Source organism: Oryza sativa, chromosome 11 (genome assembly GCF_034140825.1).
Source record: "Oryza sativa Japonica Group chromosome 11, ASM3414082v1".
Taxonomy (NCBI): domain Eukaryota; kingdom Viridiplantae; phylum Streptophyta; class Magnoliopsida; order Poales; family Poaceae; genus Oryza; species Oryza sativa.
The window spans coordinates 24,798,041-24,818,890 of record NC_089045.1 but is presented as its reverse complement, the minus strand read 5'-3'; the positions used below and the strand labels follow the sequence as shown (position 1 = coordinate 24,818,890).

General features: G+C 42.6%; 1 protein-coding gene and 1 pseudogene across 1 annotated transcript; one reads left to right on the top strand and one right to left on the bottom strand.

Annotated features, from left to right (window-relative positions):
- On the top strand, positions 1 to 16,815 carry LOC107279269 (uncharacterized; annotated as a pseudogene).
- On the bottom strand, positions 3,424 to 8,345 carry LOC4350851 (disease resistance protein Pik-2-like). The gene has a single exon (XM_026021615.2). The coding sequence runs from the start codon at positions 7,837 to 7,839 to the stop codon at positions 3,967 to 3,969; it is 3,873 nt and encodes a 1,290-aa protein (XP_025877400.1). The 5' UTR covers positions 7,840 to 8,345; the 3' UTR covers positions 3,424 to 3,966.
- Positions 16,816 to 20,850: the final 4,035 nt, after the last annotated feature.

Genomic DNA, 20,850 nt, shown 5'->3' with positions numbered 1-20,850 from the left:
GCGCTGCGCTGCGCCGTCCATTCATCCCCCACGCCCTCGACCAATCCGCCGCCGCCGCCGCCTCGCCGGCGCTTCCACCGTTAAGAGATGGCCGCCGCCGCGAAGACGAAACCCCTCTCCCTTCGTCTGCTACTCTGCTTCAAGTTGCCATGGCCTTGCGGCGACCTCGAGCTTCCCTGGCTCTTCAAGTCCATCAGCACATTGGCGCAGGGCCGCCTCGTCGCCGGGGACCTCCCCTCCCCCTCGTCGGACGGAGGAGGCGGCGGTGGGGGTGAGGAAGAGGAGCCCCGGATTGGCGGCGGAGGCGGAGCAGCGGGCGCCGGCGAGCGGGAGGGACGCGGCCGTGCTGGAGTTCTACTCCCCGCGGCTCCGCCTGTGCGCGTCGCTGCAGGGGCTCGTGCGCGAGCTCGAGGGCGGCGCCGGCGGGTGGACCGCTTCGCGATCGCCGACGCCGAGGACGACCGGTGGCTCTCCGAGGTGAGGCGCCTCGCCTTTTTTTTTTCTGTGCCAATGTAATTGCTCCGCATCTCATAGATTTTTGTGATGACTGATGAGGATTTGGGCGTTAGCTTAGAACTAGAAGGGTGCCCTCGCAATGACCGATTTAGTCAGCTTGGTTTCCTGATCCTAATTTTGAGCTTGAGATGATTACTAGCGTGCATTGCTTGGTGAGAAATGTCGTTTTTGTAGGTTCTATGGTGAAATTAGTGACGTTTGATGAGTGGATTGGATGTCGTGTTCCATATTTCTGCTTTAGAATGATCCTTCATAGCTTTGAATAATCAGTAGAGTTTGCTATCCGAGATTAACTCTATACTAATGTGGTTGCATTTAAGTTGTGTGAATTGGGATTGGAAATTGCTATGTTAGGCGCATCCCTTTTGTAGTAAACTAGCAATCATGATGTCTTCAGTGGTTAAGTAGTTTACCACCCTTAATTAATGTGCTGCGAGTAAATTGTCTAACGGTGAAGATCAGAGGAGCTCCTTGCTGTAGATATTGGCAATGTAACTCCTGCCCTACAACCAACAATCGGTTGTGTACTTTGGGATCATGGAAATTTGATGTTTATACTGATCTATGGACTAAAGCGTTGATCATCTTTGGACTTGGTTCCCTGTTATTTGTTGTCTTCAGTGGCGGAGCTAGGTTTGGAGGAGAGGGGGGGCTCAACCCTCTTCTTCCTCCTTCAGCCCCCTCTCTCCCCCCATTTTCTTCTTCCTCTCCCTCTTTTCCCCCCCTCTCCTCCCTCACATTTCCATGGAGTCCAGCGGGGTAGCGGGGTCTCGAGCCACCCCCCCCCCCTCCACGCTGGCTCCGCCGCTGGTTGTCTTGGTGAAGATTCCTAACTAGTGCTATGGGTTAAAATGGAGCTTTAGTTCCTCACAAAAGAAAAGGGAGCTCAGTTAAATCACTAGGTGTCAACTTTGGGTTTTGACAATAACAGTGAGTTTGTACTCTCTGTTGGAATTCTCTTGAAAATTGTCAAGTATGGATGATTTCAGCGTTTCATGTGGAGTAAATATTTGAAGTGTTACTAAACTTTAAGTCTGTCATGTTAGGTTGCTAGACTTTAGTTCTGTCATGTTAGGTTGATGAACCATAGTTTTCTGTATTTTTGGGTACTTTGGTTAAGAAGGTTCCATAGCCATAAGATATTATATTATTTACTGAACCGAGTTTCAGCATGTGACCTTGTTCTTCTTTTTGTATATGTGGATAGAACATCATAGCATACTCCATGAAAGGTATTATTCCCCATGTAAACTAGGGAATGTCTAGGAGAGACATAGCTATTGGTTCTTCTGAAAGTGTCGGGGCTTGTCATTTTTAGTTTTCTTTTAAGAACCTGAAAATTGAAGTATAAATTTTCCAAACACAGATGCAAAGAATATCTTAGGCTCAGATAATATAAATGTTCTTTTTGCACTGAAATTAATGTAAACAACGAAAGTATTGTGATATCAGATTTCCTCTGGACAACTAGAAATTATAAAAATTTGTAGTAACTATACACATAATCTGCTGTTTCATCTCCTTGCTACCCCTTTCTGCTTCTTGTCAACACTCAACACGATGATTGGGCACATGATGAACTACTTATCTATAGTTTTTGTAGTATACATTGTTCTGTTTGTACTTCATTTTTATACTTTGTAATCCCCCCCCTTTTTTTTTACTCTCCTAACCTTTTTTCTATTTTGCTTGACTACCCAACAATTAAAACTGTTCTTCTATGTTGTAGTGAAATCCTGATAGTTATCTTCTCAAATTCTTTCGGGATATTTTGCATTTCTGACTTGAGCCATGCTTACTGACTCATGCTTGGTTATGGTGTCATGTTGTACTTGGCCACTGTTACTAAACTATTGTAGCCAGTATCTAGTATCTACTAGCCTACTAGTGAATTACACTCCAGTTAGGATATTGTTTGACTATTGCTTGCTTCCATGCTTGTTATATCTTTATAAATGGTTCTAGTAAGGAAACCTCTTAAACTATAGCTAGCATCATGTCAACCATCGTGTGAGCAGTGCTGGGGAAGGGCTAGCAGCTTGTTGGATTAGTGCGGTAGGAAGTGTAGACTGTAGAGCCACCAGAGATGGGAGGACAAGGGCAGGGTGGGGGCGAGGCACAACAGAGATGCTCATTGGAGGGGAGAATGGGAGGATCAAGTGATCAAGTGGTCCTGCTCGTTATTATAACTCCGGTATGCATGCACATGTCCACTGCTTCGCTAGCTAAATGCTCGGTTGAAGCTGTCCTCCTGCACAAATCATTTCCTTTTGTCTGAAGAACTGGCCTCCCCATCGATCAAGGCATGCAGCTTGCTAAGTCGTGTACTCAGTTATATTAACTTCTGAACTATACTGGCTTCTCCATCAGAAAAAATGCACGGACAGAAACCACACGGACCAACCAAAAGCACGACAACATACGACTGAAAACAACTTCTCTTTTTCCTTGATCATGCATACTGCTAGCAGTGCAATCGGAAGGTGCAGACAGATTACAGATCATGCATACTTAATCTGCATAAAACTCTGCTTTCCCCATTTACCAAGTTCATCGTTGAGTTTCAGAATCCAGTCAAGCATGCTGCATAATATTTGCTTTTTCAGGAATAAGAAAACTGTATACTGTAACACACATTATATTAATTAGAAGTCAAATGTGTACACAAATATTATACTTATTATTACACCAAAATGTTTATGAATGCATATGGTGTTCGACAAATGAAAACCACAGAAATTCAAATCCGATCAGAGACATGACCATTTTAGCTCAATTAGAGGCACAAGGCACTTATGCATAGCAAGTAACCGGACACACTCAGTTGAAACACATGGAGTGTTAGAAACAAACCAAACAAACAAACTTGCTCTGAACTTGATGATGAAGAACTCGAACATGAAGAGATTTTTGGTGCTGTCAAGTGGCAGCATTTTCTGGATTATATTGTAACTTAAATAGACAAGACGCAAATGAAATTGTGGCCTTCAAGCCACTACGTACGCCATGCCCGTCCACTTCGTGCGCCATCCCGCACGTCGGGGCGTGCCGCACCAATGACACAACTAACTTGCTCGCTGAATCGTGTGCCATCCCACACGCCAGTGCATGTTGTGCCAACTAGCTAAGGACTTGCTCCGGCTTGAACAATCAAGACTCGAGCTTACACTGACTCGAACTAGGAAACAGAGCAAAACAGATTAAGGAAGAAAAAACAGGGTACAACAAGAATTATTACATCATGCAGAACATAAAGACACGCCCACGCACAGCAGAAAGAAATAAACAGACAAGCAGCAGATGGCAATCCACACTAGCACACACAAACCACACCATGGGATCAAAGGAAATATGCTCCTCTGGCGACAAACCTGTTTCTTCCAGCAGAATGAGGATGTTGCAGCATTGTCTTCATCCTCTTGATCATCTCCGTTTTACCTCATCTTGAGTTCATGGTTCATTACATTTAAGATTTATCCTTTTATTGTTTTCAATGGCTTCTTTCACCTCATTCGGGACAGGGCTGTTGTTCAACTCAAGCTCTTTGAATTTTGGAAGCCTATCAACTCCAGAGATAGACTCTATGCTGGTGGAAGATAAAACCATCTTCTCGAGCTCACAGGCTGATCTATTCTCAAAAGTGATATTAGTCAAGTTAAAGCCCTCAATAAGAAGGTACTTGAGACATTTGAAATCATCTTTCTTGAAGATGAGCATGCTCTCTGTGCATGAAATGTGTCGGAGCCTAACACACTGTAACTTGGGTAGCTTGGCGAGGACCTCCAGATCATCTTGGTTCAGTTGTGTGCTACTTAGAGTTACCTTGGCAAGCTTGTTATTATCACTTTTGATCAACAATGGAAAAAGATACCTGGCTCCACTGATGCTTAGACTCTCAAGTTTCTTGGGATGGGGAAGGTTAGAGTCAATATGATCTGGTAACTCTGGGTTTGAAGGAGTACCCTCGAGTGTGGTTGTGGGAATAGTGATTGTCAGAGAACGGATGCACTCATGTAGGTCGCTGATTGCTTTAAGCAACTTCTCGAGGTGACTTTTCTTAGCATTAATAACCACACCTAGCTTCCTCAGCTGCCATAGCTTTCCAATATCTTCCAAATCATCACTGCGCTGGGCCTTGACATTAGATAGTACCTCTATGTTTACCATCTTGTCTATCCTGTGAGGAATATGAACGCTAGTGCGAAAATTTCTTAGACTTGGGTCAATGTGACCAGCAAGTAGACGCTTCAGCTTCAAGAGCAGGACATTAACCGTTGCATTTGCTGGCACCATGGTTTCTCGGATATCCAATACCTCTAGCTCACGGAGGCAGTTGATTTCTCTGGGCAGTTGGGTAATATTTGTTCCCTTTAGGCTCAGATACTTGAGCAGTAACATCTTGTTGCAGATGTCCTTGAGGTACCTCTGATTCTTAACACCAAAGCACTGACAACCTTCTAGATCTAGAACCTTCAGTAGGGATACTCGAGATGATTGTGAGAGGCTTTGGAAGAACGTTTGAATTCTATCGGAACTGCGGAGTCGGAGATCATTGAAAATGGAGAAGTGGCGAGCCAAGTGATGTGATAGGCGTGTCTCCACAATGTGTTGTTTTCTAGCAATTGTGGTAATGAACCCATGAACTAGATCACCTACTTCACAGCTCTTGATCTTTCCTGTGGCACCAATATCAGCAGGATAAACAAGCCACCGACGGATGAGGGCATCAAAACATTGATTTGCCTGACGCACAGAACTGGGCCAATCTTCCTTGAATGTCAACCCTTCTGTAACCCACCGTCCAATCAAGGTTGACCGCCTGATCTTCTGTCCCTTGGGGAAGATAGCTAGGTACAACAAGCAGGATTTGTATTCTTTAGGCAGATCATTGTAAGAGTACATGAGCATATTCTTAGCTATTGCGTCAAATGATTTTTGTGAATCCTGCAGGGTGCTGTGCAGCTTGCTTAACTCTTCAGTGCTCTTCTTGGGGTTAGCATACACAGCATGGGTGAAGATCCTCATGCAGAATTCATGCCCCTCACACTCCTTCAAGATGTCAAGAAAAATCCGGGGGTCATAGTTGCTTTTATTCTTCTGCTTGCTAGTAAGTTCGAGCACTGTATGATGGTAGAGACCAACATGAGAACAGTGATCTATAGGTTCTCGCGGTGGATAGCAATATCCTTTAGCCTGTTCGGTGCTCTCTGTGGTGAAGATCAGTGCATCGGCACTGCATTCTAATAGGCTCAAAGCCCTTCTGAACTCCTCCCATCTGGATCCATCCATCATGTCATCAACTTTTAGGATAATGAGGGGGCACTCACCCTGTAAGTGATGTTTGATCTTGTCCACGATCCCTTTGATCTTCAGCTGCTCTTTAAGTTCCTGCTTGATTTCTTCGATCTTCAGCTCTAATTCTTCAAAACAAGCCTCTCCATTTTGGTCCGGAACACCTGCATGTTCACCTGTTGGTTGATTCTTATCAGGTGGAACATCAGGTTCTCCTGTTGCTTCATTCTTATCAGATTTGCCTCCCCGCAGCTCCCTTAAGATATCTCGTTTTGCGTCATTGATCATTTGTTTGATTCGTACCTCATCCAATGTAGTCGTTGCGGTGTTTGTAGCTTGCTTGGCCTCTGATTTGTCCTGCTGCTGGGCCTTGCTGCTGGTGATCTTTGGGAACACTTCTAGTAGAATTTGTACGTATTGAGCTTCATGAAGATGAATCGGGTCGTCATCTTCTTCCTCCTCCTCCTCCTCCTCATCGTAATTGTCGTCGATGACGCCATCATCATCACCGTCTTCTTTTTCTTCTTTTTTCTCCCCTCCTCCTACTTGTTTTTCTTCTGTCCCTTCCCTCTCCTCTTTCTCCTTGTTCTGCTCCTCCTTCCTCTCTTCTTCTTTCACTTCCTTTTCCTTCTTGTGCTCCTGCTTCTCGTGGTGCGGCTCCTCCTTCCTCTCTTCTCCTCCTTTTTCCTTGTCCTTCATCTCCTCCTCCTGCTCTCCTTCTCCGTCTGCTTCTCCTTTGTCTTTCTCGTTCTCCTCCTTCCCCTCTTCTCTGTCTCCATCTCCTTTGTCTTTCTCCTCCTTGTTCTCTCCTCCTCCTCCTTGCTTAGTTGTTCTCTTTTCTACACTAATTTGCTCATTAAGCTCCTCGTCTGCTTCCATATGCTTCTTAAGCTTCCTTGCTATTTTCATGATGTTATCGTAGTTCCACTCTGGTAATTTATACATGTCTACTGCTTTGTTGTTTGCTTGGTCTTGTTGAGACTGGAGCAGCAATAGCTGAACGAGTACATGTAGATCCACCTGATCCACACCCTTCTTTTGTAGTTGAAGCAGCAGCTGCTTGTCACTCTTATGTTGTCCATCTTTAATATCACTCTTGATCTTCTCAAGCTTCTTGTAAACATTCATCTTTTCTATATTCCTTTTGATTTTATGAAGCACCCTTTTTTTGCCACAGTAAATATTGTAGTAATCTTGCCAAGGGTCACCTTGATATGTGACGTGCTTCTGGGATCCGGGCTCGAGCTCCCGTAAGATGTAGTAGAGAATCTCCTTAGGTCGTAGCGGTAAAAAATCGGCGTGCACCGCCGGGACGTTGACCGTGATACTGCGATGGTAGTAGTTGCCTGGAACAACCAAAGTATCGCGTGCAAGATCAAGGACTTCCTTGTTATCTGTATCCGGTGCCACAATGGCGATGGACAACGTCTCAATGGCGTCTGGAGGAATTTCTTCTGCCCACTCCAATAGTTTTGCGTTCACGTAGTCTTCCAGAGCGGGGGGCTCATAGACGGCCCTTCGAGCAGAATGATCCTCATAGTCTTCATCATCTCCAGCAGCATAGCCACCTTCTGCGTCAGGTGCAGCAGCCTTTGTCGTGGCTGGAACCTCCACGCCGTACCTCATCCGTCGCTCGCCGACGTCCCGCGCCCGGTCCTTGAGCTGGCATAGCTGGATGGCCGCGCGGTGCTGCGCGACCATCTTGCGCAGGTACCAGTAAGCCCACCAGAGGTGTCGCCGGAGTCTGCCCTTGGCGCGGTGAATCTCTGGATTCCCAGAGTACAGGTAGAGGTCGATGCAATTGTTGCAGTCCTGGGCGAGCAGCCGCACCTGTTTCATCCATGTACACACCTGCTCATCGTGCTCGCCACCCTGTGGAGCGCTCCTGGCCAGGTGCCCCAGGAAGCTGTGCATGCTCTCCATCTCCTCCTTGATGAACTGCACGTCGTCCCGGACACCGCCGAGAAGAGCCGCCTCGTTGCGGATGACCACCAGCAGTGAGCTCACGGCGCCAGAAGCGAGCTCAGTCATGGTTTTTTTTTTTCGAACTAGGGCATGAAAGCCCAAGCTTTACAAGTATTGAAACTAAACAAAGGAAAAAAAAAAGGACCGAAACCGAAATTACGATCAATAGGACCTATGTCCAGAAGTGACCCTTCAGCAAAACTATCCTCAACACAAACGTGATCAAGCCAGCGGAAAGAAGTGACTTTAATACAGCAGAGAAGAGTGACTGCTGAAGCCCAAAACTCTCCAGATGACCAAGGTTTCCATCAAGCTTCAATTCTTCTGGTGCCAGTCCTCCATCCAAATCTTGAGCTTCTATTCTTCTGGTGCTAACCCTCCATCCAAATCTTGAGATGTATTTCACTTGCCACCTACCTTGTAAGTCTGCCCCCCAACTCTGCGCCCAACTGATGGCTCGGATAATGGTCTTGCTGCCTCGCGGGGGAAGGCTAGCTCGCTGGGGTGGTGCCGTGGTGGTGGGATGTGAATATATACTGCCAGCCTCCGTTTTCCGCCATTAATTTGCGACTTAAGACAATGGACTGAGTTATGGCAGTCAGGGCCCGTTCATACGGTGCGGTCGCTTTCTCAGGACAAGTTTTATAGTGGAGGTGATAGTCACCTTAATTTAGTCAACATCATCAACTCATTAATTAAGAGTCAATATATAGAACAAATCACCTCTAGCACACTTGCCCTAATACATCATATTAATTTTACTTTATTTGTTTCCTATCAATTTATGGGTCTCTTGTTCTTATCTCTCTTGGATTTATGTAGAGATTACCCCTTACATGAGAGGTGATTCTTTCTCTCTCCTTTTATATCTCTCATTCACCTTATCATGTAAGTTTATATGGCACCTACGGGAAAGTGTGTAGAGTCTCAATGCTTCCCTCTCCTATGTATATATAAAGCCATTTGTTAGTGTTGATTGACCTCTTACAAGTCCTACAAAATTCCTATAAAATGTGGTGGAAGTATATGATGAGAGGCTGAACCGTTGAAGTACTCAACATCATCATGAAAATTCCTATAAATTACAATAAAATTCCGGTAAACGAAAGTTGCCGCTCACTCATTTTTTTCATGTACTGCTTCAGTTTTTTACGCGTTCAGTAACTGCACACTTTAATACAAATTTTTCTCTAGAGATCCAACATATAAATCTCACAAAAAAAAAACAACATCCAAACATATATATCTCACAAATACAAACTTTTCTCTTTCACATCGACATCAATCCAATGATCAACCCAAAAAAATCAATTAAAGTCACATGGTCGGCGACACTCCTCCAAGACCTCCACGATGTCGGTACGACGACCTTGGTGGCACCAGATCCATCGGTGCCTGTCGTCGGATCTACCGGCCACCGCACATGTGTTACAGGAGCCACCGTCCTCGCCACGCCATTTGAGCCGCCGTCCTCACCGCATCATCCAATCTACTGTCGTCGCCGCACTGCCATGGGCTAGATCTAGCAATCCCTAGCTCGGGGCCAATTTGATCTAGCTCTTACCTTACTGTCCACCAGTCCCTCATCCTCGCCCACAACATCAGCCACTGCCCCTTGTCCTCCTCGCCCATCACCGCCGCCTCATGTCATCCTCCCCATCACACAACCGCCTACTCGATCAGGATCTTAGGAGAGAGACAGACAAATACACACAAAGAGAGAGGAGCTTGACCACCGCCTCGTCCCCACCACACGCACCACCGCCACCCCTTCATCCTCCTCCACACAACATTGGCCACCGCCACTTTGGCTCGTGGAAGGGGGAGAAGGAGGCGGTGGCGCCTGTATAGGGGAGAGGGGGGGGGGGTCAGTGACGACAGTGTGCAAGAGGGAAGGAGGCGATGATAGGAGAGGAGAGGTATGGCAGCGGCGACGTGGAGAGAAGAGGAGTGGTGGTAGCATTGGGACTAAGGTTTGGATGGGTTGGCTGGTATTAATTAAGTGTTATATTTATATAAACTAGCATGGTGGCCCGCGCAGATTACACGATTAGTATCGTTATATTTTTCTCATATAGTAATAGCTTAAATATTTTCATATTTTATTATTAAAATATATTAAAAATAGCAACACAATTTTGAATTTTGTATTGTATTGTTAGTTATTACTTATTTCCAAATTGTATTCCTATATGTACTCTAGACTCTTTTCCCAATCTTGCTTTTATTTTAAAATTCAAATTTTAGTTATTTATAAATTGTAATTATGTATGGGCATTAAATTCTACTTTTAATTTTTTAAAATATTTTAATTCTGACTTTCAGTTAGTTCTAAATTCCTATATGAACCCTATATTCTTCTTCCAATATTATTATTTTTAAATTCCAAATTTCCGTTATTATAAATTGTATTCCTATATGGAATATAAGTTTTCGTTAATGTTCCTTTTTTTAATTCCAAAATGAATTATATTCTTATATGGACATTGGGCTCTTTTCTCAATATTGCTTATTTTTTAATTTTGAATTTTAGTTATTTCTAAACTGTATTTCTATATGGACTCAAAACTCTATAATTTTGACTTTCAATTTGTTCTAAATTCCTATATGCACTCTGTCAGGGTTATGGATACCACATACCTAATAGTAGTTGACTAAATCTCGGCAGGACCCACCACATACCATTTTTTATACAGAAATAACCTTCGGATATAGGAGGAATTCCAGATAAGGAATGGCAAATAGAGTTCTACATGGAAACGACAAGGACTACTAGGATTGTATGCATATTGGTCTCCCTATTTCTACTTGGACAAGGGAACACCTATGGGTATAAATACAAGACCCCTAGGAGGAAGGGGGACACGGAGCAATAGATCAAGATACAACATACAAGCCAACATACGCCAAGACAAGCCGCCGGGTATCGACATCGGAGATAAGCCTAGTTAGTCCCTATACGGTACCTACGACTACCGTCAGGAGGGATCTAGCACTGTCTCTGATCTCGCTAGACACAGATTCGAGGAGGAAGACTACTCTATTGTCGACTACGGGATGGTTTTATGGCCACCAAGTCGACAATAGATAGATAGGCTACCCCAAATATTATACTGGTGTGATTATGATGAATAAGAGCAACGACCGGTTTCGGCCAACAGGAGTAGGGTTATTACCTGACAATTAAGGGGCCTGAACCTGTATAAAAATCCTCGTCTCCATCTTTTACCTCAGTCTCGCATATACCTTGGTGCCAACGATCCCCATACTATGCAAATACCGTAGTCGTGACATCAAACGTCGACAGTGGCACACCAGTTAGGAGGATTTTGGTGCTTCAGGGTTTTGACGAGATGGGTTCAAGAAGATGTATTGTTCAACAGCAAACTACTCAACGACTTCGTATATTGGGTGATATGACCCGAACAAAGTGCGTTCTCCGACGGATCGGGATCTTCGTCAAGCTTTGCCAAGTCATCGTCACTATGGATTTTTTGACAAGAGATATTTCAACTACTTTGGATCTGGGAAGTCTAACCCGACCAGAGTACGTGCCCCGACAAAATCGGAACCATCGTCATCAACAATTTGGTCTTTCGAGATCATCCAAGCCTCAAGTTTCGCGGTGTACCAAAAGATGTCAGGCCGTATGACGTCGAACGAGTACGCAGTAAGGTAATTGGTAGATTGGTTTTTTAAATTGATCTACTAATTTTGTAGATACATCCGGCATGTATCTACAAAGGTACGCAATATTTCATATGAAAATTATTGTACCTTTTTTCAAGATCATACAACATTGTCAGATCAATAATTTATTATGTTTACCTAGAGCATGTTTTTTATACAATATCTATTGTGCGAGTATTTCTGATGTTAAACTGACTACGGTTTAACGCTGGGGGCTCGCTCTATTTCCTTCCATATAGATCATGTTTGTTTACGGTTTACATAATGTCTTATATTTACATCTGCTCGTTATATCCTAATAATACTAGAAGATTCATGCAGTTTTCTGAGTATACACTCGATGTTATCTGCTATATGCCTAGCCCTCTAGAAAATATTTTTCAGGAATAATTGAGCACTCGAGTAGGTTGTGGTCAAGTACACCCTATTATCGAGAACGTTCTCGACAAATGCAGAGTCATCGCACCCAACCTACCAACGAAGACCGACGACCTATTTCATAGCACCAGCCATGGCTGGGCTATTCGAGAAAAGATTGTTAACGGATAATTCCTCGCGAACGTTGTCGGCTTGATCACCCGACATGATTGCGAGCAGACATTCTGATGTGCTATAAGTTGGGTATGTGAGTCATGCTGGCCACATGACAAACACATGTAATAAACCAACATTAGCGCCCTTATAGGTGAGATGTAGCGATCTCTCGCGCCTTAAACTCCAGATGGTCAAGGTACGACTACAGCAATAGGGTAGCGGTCCTCGCACCACGACTTTAGATGGCCGAGGTACGACTACGGCAATAGCGTAGCGGTCCTCGCACCACGACTCCAGATGGTTGAGGTACGACTACGACAATAGCGTAGCGGTCCTTGCACCACGACTTTAGATGGTCGAGGTATGACTATGGCTATAGCGTAGCGGACCTCGCACCACGACTTCTAGTGGTCTGAGTTACAGCTACACCTGGTCTTTGACCAGCGGTGTAGCGATTCTCCCACTACCTCCACTTCGAGTGATCGAGTTATGACTACCCCTGGTTTTCGACCAGTGGTGTAGCGATTCTCCCACTACCTCTACTTCAATAAAGTTGATATCAGGTACACAATATCGCCAAGTGTTTTGCTCAAAGATCCCTTACTACGAAGACACCTCGAGTTGAATCCAATCCTACTATCCCTTTACGCCGCCCTGACAAAGCCTCCGAGAAACCTAAGGGAATTTCAGCTGGGGATGTCTAGAGCGGATAAGGCTTTGTCAGGTAATGCAGAGCCGAACGATCATGTAAGACCTGATCATGTAAGAGTGCTCACCGTGCGTATTAACCAAGCCGTGTAATCGGAAATTGGGTTTTCCAACTTCACGGCTGCGGGCTAGGGTAAGCGCATTTTCAACCAAGGCAGGTCAAAGGTCTTAGAGCCTTCTCCTTCGAGAAAATATCTTCGATGACAAGGCTGGGGGCTAGGGAGAGTGTATAACTTGACAAACTGACTGATCGAAATCGGTAAAATAGAAGACGCTCGTACACAAAACATTGGTCTGTAAATTTAATTCATTTTCAATTTTCCATACATATTATAACATGTCACCCTTTGAGCGTTTGCTCGGGGGTTATTTCTATCTAATATTCTTTTATGAGTATTGATTTCAGGAAAGTTCCATTCATCATTGTCAAAGACTCCTGGTCTCTACGGTTAACTCCGAGATCGACTAAAGAGAGTACAACAAATGTTCTGAGTAATGATTTCAGGAAAATCAGATATCGGAACAGTCAAGTCAGACTTCAAGGCTTCGTTGCAGACTCAGCGCCTTCTCGATCACTTGAGAACGGTTGGTGGATCTCGACAAGGAATACGGAATGAAGAGATGGTGTACCCGCCGAGATAAAATTTCTTGATTTCAATCCAAATTCACGATTATGGCAAGACGGGAGACTTAGTCGCATGCTCTGTACTTTCTTGGTTGACGTCGGAGATTGACTCAGACAAACCCTATACGGTGCCCGCACGAGGCTGATAAGGGAAGTCTAACGTTATCTCTGAACTCACTGAGAACGGTCACGTGAGCTTGACAACAGTTATTCCGAGGTCTTCGGATTGGGAATATGAACTCGTTCATTTTCTTTGAAGTCGGGGGCTACTGTCAGAGTTATGGATACTACATACCCAATAGTAGTTGACTAAATCTCGGCTGGACCCACCACATACCATGTCTTATACGGAAATAACCTTCGGATATAGGAGGGATTCCAGATAAGGAATGATAAATAGAGTTCTACATGGAAACGACAAGGACTACTAGAATTGTATCCATATTGGTCTCCCTATTTCTACTTGGACAAGGGGACACCTATGGGTATAAATACAAGACCCTCTAGGAGGAGGGGGGACACGGAGCAATAGATCAAGATACAACATACAAGCCAACATACGCCAAGACAAGCCGCCGGGTATTGACATTGGAGATAAGCCTAGTTAGTCCCCATACGATACCTACGACTACCATCAGGAGGGATCTAGCGTTGTCTCTGATCTCGCCGGACATGGATTCGAGGAGGAAGACTACTCTGTTGGCGACTACGGGATGGTTTTATGGCCGCCAAGTCGACAATAGAAAGATAGGCTACCCCAAATATTATACTGGTATGATTATGATGAATAAGAGCAGCGTCCAGCTTCGGCCAACAGGAGTAGGGTTATTACCTGACAATTCAGGGGCCCGAACCTATATAAAAATCCTCGTCTCCATCTTTTACCTCAATCTCGCATATACCCTGGTGCCAACGATCCCCATACTATGCAAATACCGTAGTCGTGACATGAAACGTCGACAGACTCTAGACTCTTCTTTCAATATTCCTTTTTAATTCCAAAATTCCGTTGTTTCTAATTGTATTTCTATATGGACTCTAAACTCATATTTTTAGTATTATTTATTTTTAATTCCGAATTTCAGTTTTTCTAAATTATATTCTATATGGGCTATATAATCTTCTTCCAATATTTCTTATTTTTTAATTCTAATTTTAGTTATTTTTAATTTTTTTTCTATAGGGACTCTGAATTCTAGTTTTAGTTTTCTTTTTTTTAATTCCGAATTTAAATTAGTTCTAAATTGTATACTTGTGGACTCTAGTATCCTCTTCCTATATTCCCTATTTTTAGTTTCGAATTTTTGTTATTTTAAAATTTACTTCTATATGGACTTTACGTTTTTCCCCGGTTAATGTGAGAATTTCTAAGTCGTGAGAGTGAACGTGGAGGCTATAAATTATATTCTATATGGGCTATAGAATCTTCTTCCAATATTTCTTATTTTTTAGTTCCAAATTTAGTTATTTTTAAATTGTGTTTATATAGGGACTCTGACTTCTAGGTTTAGTTTTATTATTTCTTTTAGTTCTGATTTTCAATTAGTTCTAAATTGTATACTTGTATGGACTCTAGTCTCCTCTTCTTATATGGCTTATTTTTATTTCCGAATTTTTGTTATTTTTAAATTATATTTCTATATGGACTCTACTTCTCTTTTTCCCCAATTAATGTGAGAATTTCTAGGCCGTGAGAGCTAGCGTTGAGGCTCCTTTTTCTATTGCTTTAATAAGTTAATAGATGACCGGTAAATCTCAACTCCGATTTGTATCTAACGGTATATGCACATTTGGGTATGTTTAGGCATTAAATGATTTCAAACAAAAATATTGTCAACTAAGAAGCTATAGATCTCATCAAGATCTAAAATTTTTATAGAGTTTTTCTCTCCATTTGAGAATTTGAGAATTTCTAATACATATCCAAGCATGTAAACGTTCTCAAATGTAAAAAGTGTCATTATCTCTTCATTCTCTTCAATTTTTATATAAAATTTGTCATAACCAATTTCATACGAAAAAGCAATTCGAGTATCACTAATGTCTACACAACGTTAAGTACTAATGTTGGTTCATGGCTTAAACCGACAGGTAGGAATGAAACTGGTACAAATACTTTCTGTCTACGGATGTTTTTTGGGAACCGGATAGGTTCAGTTGAATAGTTTCGCATGTTTTTGGATTCAAAAGCGAATTTGTTTTTTTTAGGGAAACAAAAACAAACACAGGAAGGACACTATCCGTTGGAATCGAAAAACAGTTGGAAATTATCCGGGATTTTATTCGATATCCGTAGACATGGATCAATTTAAGAAAAACATGTATATGTACATAATTTTTTCATATGAAGTCAGATGAAGACAAACTTTATATCAAAATTGTAGAGCTAGATGGGATCTACAACTTTGTTTCTGAAAAATTTATTATTTGAGATCATTGGGGGGAGGGAGGGGGTTTCTAAATATTCATTATAAAATACCATATCTATTTTTACAAAATCTTAGATCTACGATTCAAACAACATCAGATGGAGATGTGCTCCATAACAAAGTAGTAGAGCTCAATGAGACCTACTACTTTGTAGCTTATGACATTTGTGTTTAAAAATATTTGAAGTGAAAAACAAACATTACAGGTTTCGAAGATGTGAAATAAAATAAATAGCGTCTTCAATCTACACAACAAAAACTTGATAAGTAATATAGTAAGTAATCTACGCATGAAGTAAGAGGTCTCGAGACTAGAAAGTGCATAACCATATTTACACACGAGTCTCTTAGGGAACAACTATTGAAAATAAATTTTTACATACGGTTGTGGGACCACCTAGAAAATTGGTGATGTAAATTTTGGAGATGTTGACCTCTTATTTCAGAAAAAATAACAAGCAATATCTCTTCCTTGACTATGGAAGCTCAATTTAAGGGGTTTTTATTTTCCAGTAAATATTCGTTACCGTATTCACTTTGTGTCTGTATTTGATAATATTCGATTCCATTTCTATATCCTAGTTCGATTTGGGTACCCCCAAATGAAAACAAATATTGTAGAGCTAGTTTCCATCCGTTTCCGATTCGTTTTCATCCCTACCAACATGTTCTAGGACTTTTGGGTGGGATTGGGTGCGAAAAAGCATATAAGTGATAGTGTTGCTCTATTACTATTGGTTCACAGATAGGGCCACCCCTCTAGAGCTGATGCAGATTGAGATGGTGATGGTGGATATGGAGCTCGGCGGCGATGGCCTCATCGACTGTGTGGCACTTCACCAGGTCCTTCTCCCCCCCCCTTCTCTCTCTCTCTCTCTCCTGCATTCTCTAACAGTGCCACTCGTTCCTCATAGGGAGATGGAGATTTTCCTAGGGGTACGCCAGTTGCCTATGTGGAGGGGAATCTCCTAGGTGGCAGGTTAAGACTGAATGTCACCTAGGTGTACTTTGAATGGTCTAAGATATTATGAAATCAGATACCAATCACTTGCGGAAGTGATGATGGATCACCGTCTTTCCTCAATCGCGCAACGAGCAAATCCAAATGAACTAGTGCCGAGTAGTGGAAGGAGGGGGAGCCTGGGGCCACTAATGGAGCTGTGCAAACAACTTCTCTCATAGAATATCACAAGGTAATAGGGATGCAATGCTATCTATCTCTAGCAAAATACATGTGCGTTGAAGTGGGCTCTAGTTATATTGTATGAGCTAACTCAAACTAAATCATCATCTCTCAAGCTCTAATTAATGATGATAGAATAAATATTGTGTTGTACAGTGTATATGAAACAAATAGAGCTTCTCACTCTAATACATTGCTGGTCAACAATGATGGATCCACAAGATAGATGGTGGCCCCCACTTGTCAAATAGATGGAGGTGACAGCACCACCACCACCACTAGCATCTTTTAAGATGGTATAGATATCATTAAGACAACTCGATAGAAAGCCATCACACTCTAGAGGCTAGAAAATTTCACATTAATCGGATAAAAAGAAAAATAAGAATTAAAGTAGAATACAATTTATAAAAAACCGAAATTAAAGGGAAAAAAAGGAAGAGTCCAAGACAAACACAAGATTAATTAAACTTTGGGGGAGAATGAGGTCTTTTAAAAAAATTAATGAGAGTTTTAATAATAGAATACAATTTATGGATAGCTGAAATTTAGAATAAAAAATAAAATCCTAAATTGGAATTTTAATATGAAGAAAAAGAGTTCATGTAGAATTACAATTTAGAAATAACTCCAATTCAGAATAAAAACTATGGAACGTTAAAAGAAGAGACCATCTAGAACACAACACAACACAACATTACAAATAAAATTCTAATAATAAATAAAGTAAAGTCCAAAATTAGATTTTTAATAAAAATTCCAAATAAACTTCAAACATCATTAAAATATAAAAAAATATAATAAAAACTAAATAGGTAAAGACTACGTAGAGAAATACAATATATAAATATAGAAAAGCAATTTAATTAAAATTCGGAATAAAAATAACTATAAAAACAAAGAAGAAGCATTGAGTAGAGGTGTCACTTGCCATGGGAGAGTGAGTTGAGGGGTGACAAAGGATTAAATTGGCGGTGATGGCTTCTAAAAACTATAATAATAAAACGTCGATGTTGATATTTTTGATTTTGTAATGTGCCTAATAAAAAAGAGTAGCGCCAGGCAGTGAGTGATGGGGGACAAAGGATCAAGTAGGGAAGAGATAGCTGGTACCAGAGGCGATATGAGGGATGGCTACGGAAATAACAAGGAGAGACAAGATGCAGACGAGCAAAAAGATGATGCAGGGACTCTAAAAAATATTTTAAAAGTAATCATTATTTTTATAAAATCATAATTTAATGGTGTATAATAGGGATTTTATTGGAGATGCTCGATCATTATGATCTATTTCTTCAAAAGATTTTACGTTGAAAAACTGTAGATAATTTTACATCATGATATAATTTTATTTCAGTATTAGCTGCGCAATGGTGCAGGACATCCTGCTAGTTATCTTAATATCTTATCTTATATATTGATTTCAGGGATGGAAATGAGGCATATGATTGGGCCACGTGGCTCACTCAGAATTTAGGGTTAGCTCCTACGAAAATCAGCCACGTGTCTGGTGCGATCTCTGATTCTACTAGAGAGTCAGTCGTGCATTGTCCCGTGCAATCTGCATTGAACTTTCAGATAAATATATTTTACTTGGGTACAAAAATTCTGAGCTAAATTGTAAAACCATTGACCGCAAAAATAGTAAATATAGAAAAACACCAGTATGCAGTAGTAGATTATAGAGGTTTTTAGAAAATCCTTCTTCCTTCATTATCAAAATCAATGTTCGCCTAAACAGCCGCCTAGCCCGTCTAGACGGTGATTAATCTCTAGTCGGCGACAATTTGTCCAGTTTACACCCTAGGCAGTGAATTAGTCGATTTACCGCCTAGACGGTCCTAGTCGGTCCTAGGCGGCCTGGACGGCCTGGACAGGACGGTGCCTGAGCGCAATTAGACAACGGGACAGTGCGTCTAGGTGGCGACTAGGCGATAGAAATCAAAATTTGGGCATGATAAAATTTAGAAGCGCCATGCGGGACCAACTCGGTATAGAAGGGGATTTAGGTTGCCTTATTTGAGAGCCTAGAGAGAGAGCGCAATCCCTGCCTACCCCTTTTTCACGTGCACCGCCACGAGCGACGGCTCCGTCGCCGCGCCCATCGATCTTCCACCGTGCCGCTACGTTCTTCCCTCTCCTCCTCTGCTGCTCCACGTTCTTCCCCCTCCTTTGCTGCTCCTGCTCTCCATCTCATCCTTCATCCTTGCTGTCAATGGAAGGTGGCAAACACATCAATTGAAGCAGTCAAGCATGGAACCACTCAAGCAGCCTACGCCAACCCTAGATCAGGCCATCAGGGGATCAGGCTCCCCTCCACCACGTCACCTCCTCTGTTCTTCCAGTTCTAGATAATTTTTTCTTCCTCTCTCCTAGCCCCAGCCCCTCAGATCTATAAAGTTATGATTTATGAATTATGATGTGCATGTACAATGGCTATACTGATGTGTTCGCTATCCCTATAGATTTGTACTAAATCCAATGCTTCGTGTGCAGTGTCAGTGTGTTGTATGATGATTTCTGAAGTTAACTATGATTTATGCTATTTGCCTAAATACATATATTTACCGAGTACCGAATGTCTAGAATCAGTATTTTTGTGTGAAATAAATAGAAAAAACGTCTAATTCGCCTAATCCGTCTAGTCACCACCTAATCAGCCTAGTCGCTAGTCAGTAGGTGGCCGTCCGACTAGCGTTTAGTGACTAGGTAAACACTGATCAAAATAAAAAAAAGCAAGAGATTCCAGAGGTTACAAAAGAACATTGGATCTGTCCCTTTGCAACCAAAAAAATTCCTTCTCTCTCGATCATGAAAAATAAGAAAATAATAAAGATCGAAGGGAAAAAATAGAAGAAAAATGTGGTAAGCTACTTCGCCTACCCGGCACAGTAGCCATCATCCAACTTCCTGGTGGTTCTTAAGAACATTGGATCTGTCCCTTTGCAACCAAAGAAATTCCTTCTCTCTCGATCAAGGAAAATAAGAAAACAATAAAGATCAAAGGGGAAAAAATAGAAAGCAAAATGCCGTAAGCTACTTCGCCTACCGATCAAAGGGGAAAAAATAGAAAGCAAAATGCCGTAAGCTACTTCGCCTACCCGACACAGTCACTGGTAGAGAAACCATCTTTGGTCGGTCGACCCATATCCACAATAGTCCCGGTTCCATTAAAAATCGGGACTAAAAATGATTTTTAGTCCCGGTTAATAAGAGGAAGATCTTTAGTCCCGGTTGTTGTTACCAACCGGAACTAACTCCAACCGGGACTAAAGTTCATTTTTAGTCCCGGTTAATTCCATGTCAGGCTGTGTCAGGGCCCTATGATCTTTAGTCCCGGTTAGTAACACCAACCGGGACTAAAAATAGGGAATAAAAATCAAAACACACTATATAATCCATAGTACCGATCCTCTTTTCTCGTCCACACAACAAACTCCTCCCTCTATCTCTTTTTTTCCTCTCTAACTTCTTATCTCTTTCCTTATCTCTAACTCCCCTCAGCTCCTTCCTTTTTTCCTTCACCACAGTGCAGGCGGCCGGCGCGGAGGCGGCGACGCGGGGGACGGCGCGGCAGCGCGGGGGGCCGCGCGGCGGCGGCGGTGGGCGGCCAGCGCGGCGGCGCGGGAGGCCGCGCGGCGGCGCCTGGGGCCGCGCGGAGGCGGCGGCTGCGGTGGGCGGCCGCTCGGCGGCGACCGGCGCGGCGCTGGCCGGCCGGCGCGGAGGGGAGGAGGGGAGGCGGCAGTGGCCGCCGGCCGGATTTTTTTTCTTTTTTTTTTTGAGATGTGAATCTGTGATGTATTTTTGTGTGAGATGTGAATCTGTGATGAATTTTTTAGAACCCTGTGATGTAATTTTTTTAAGAGTTTGTGATGTATTTGGAGATGATTTGTTTGAGGATTTGGAGA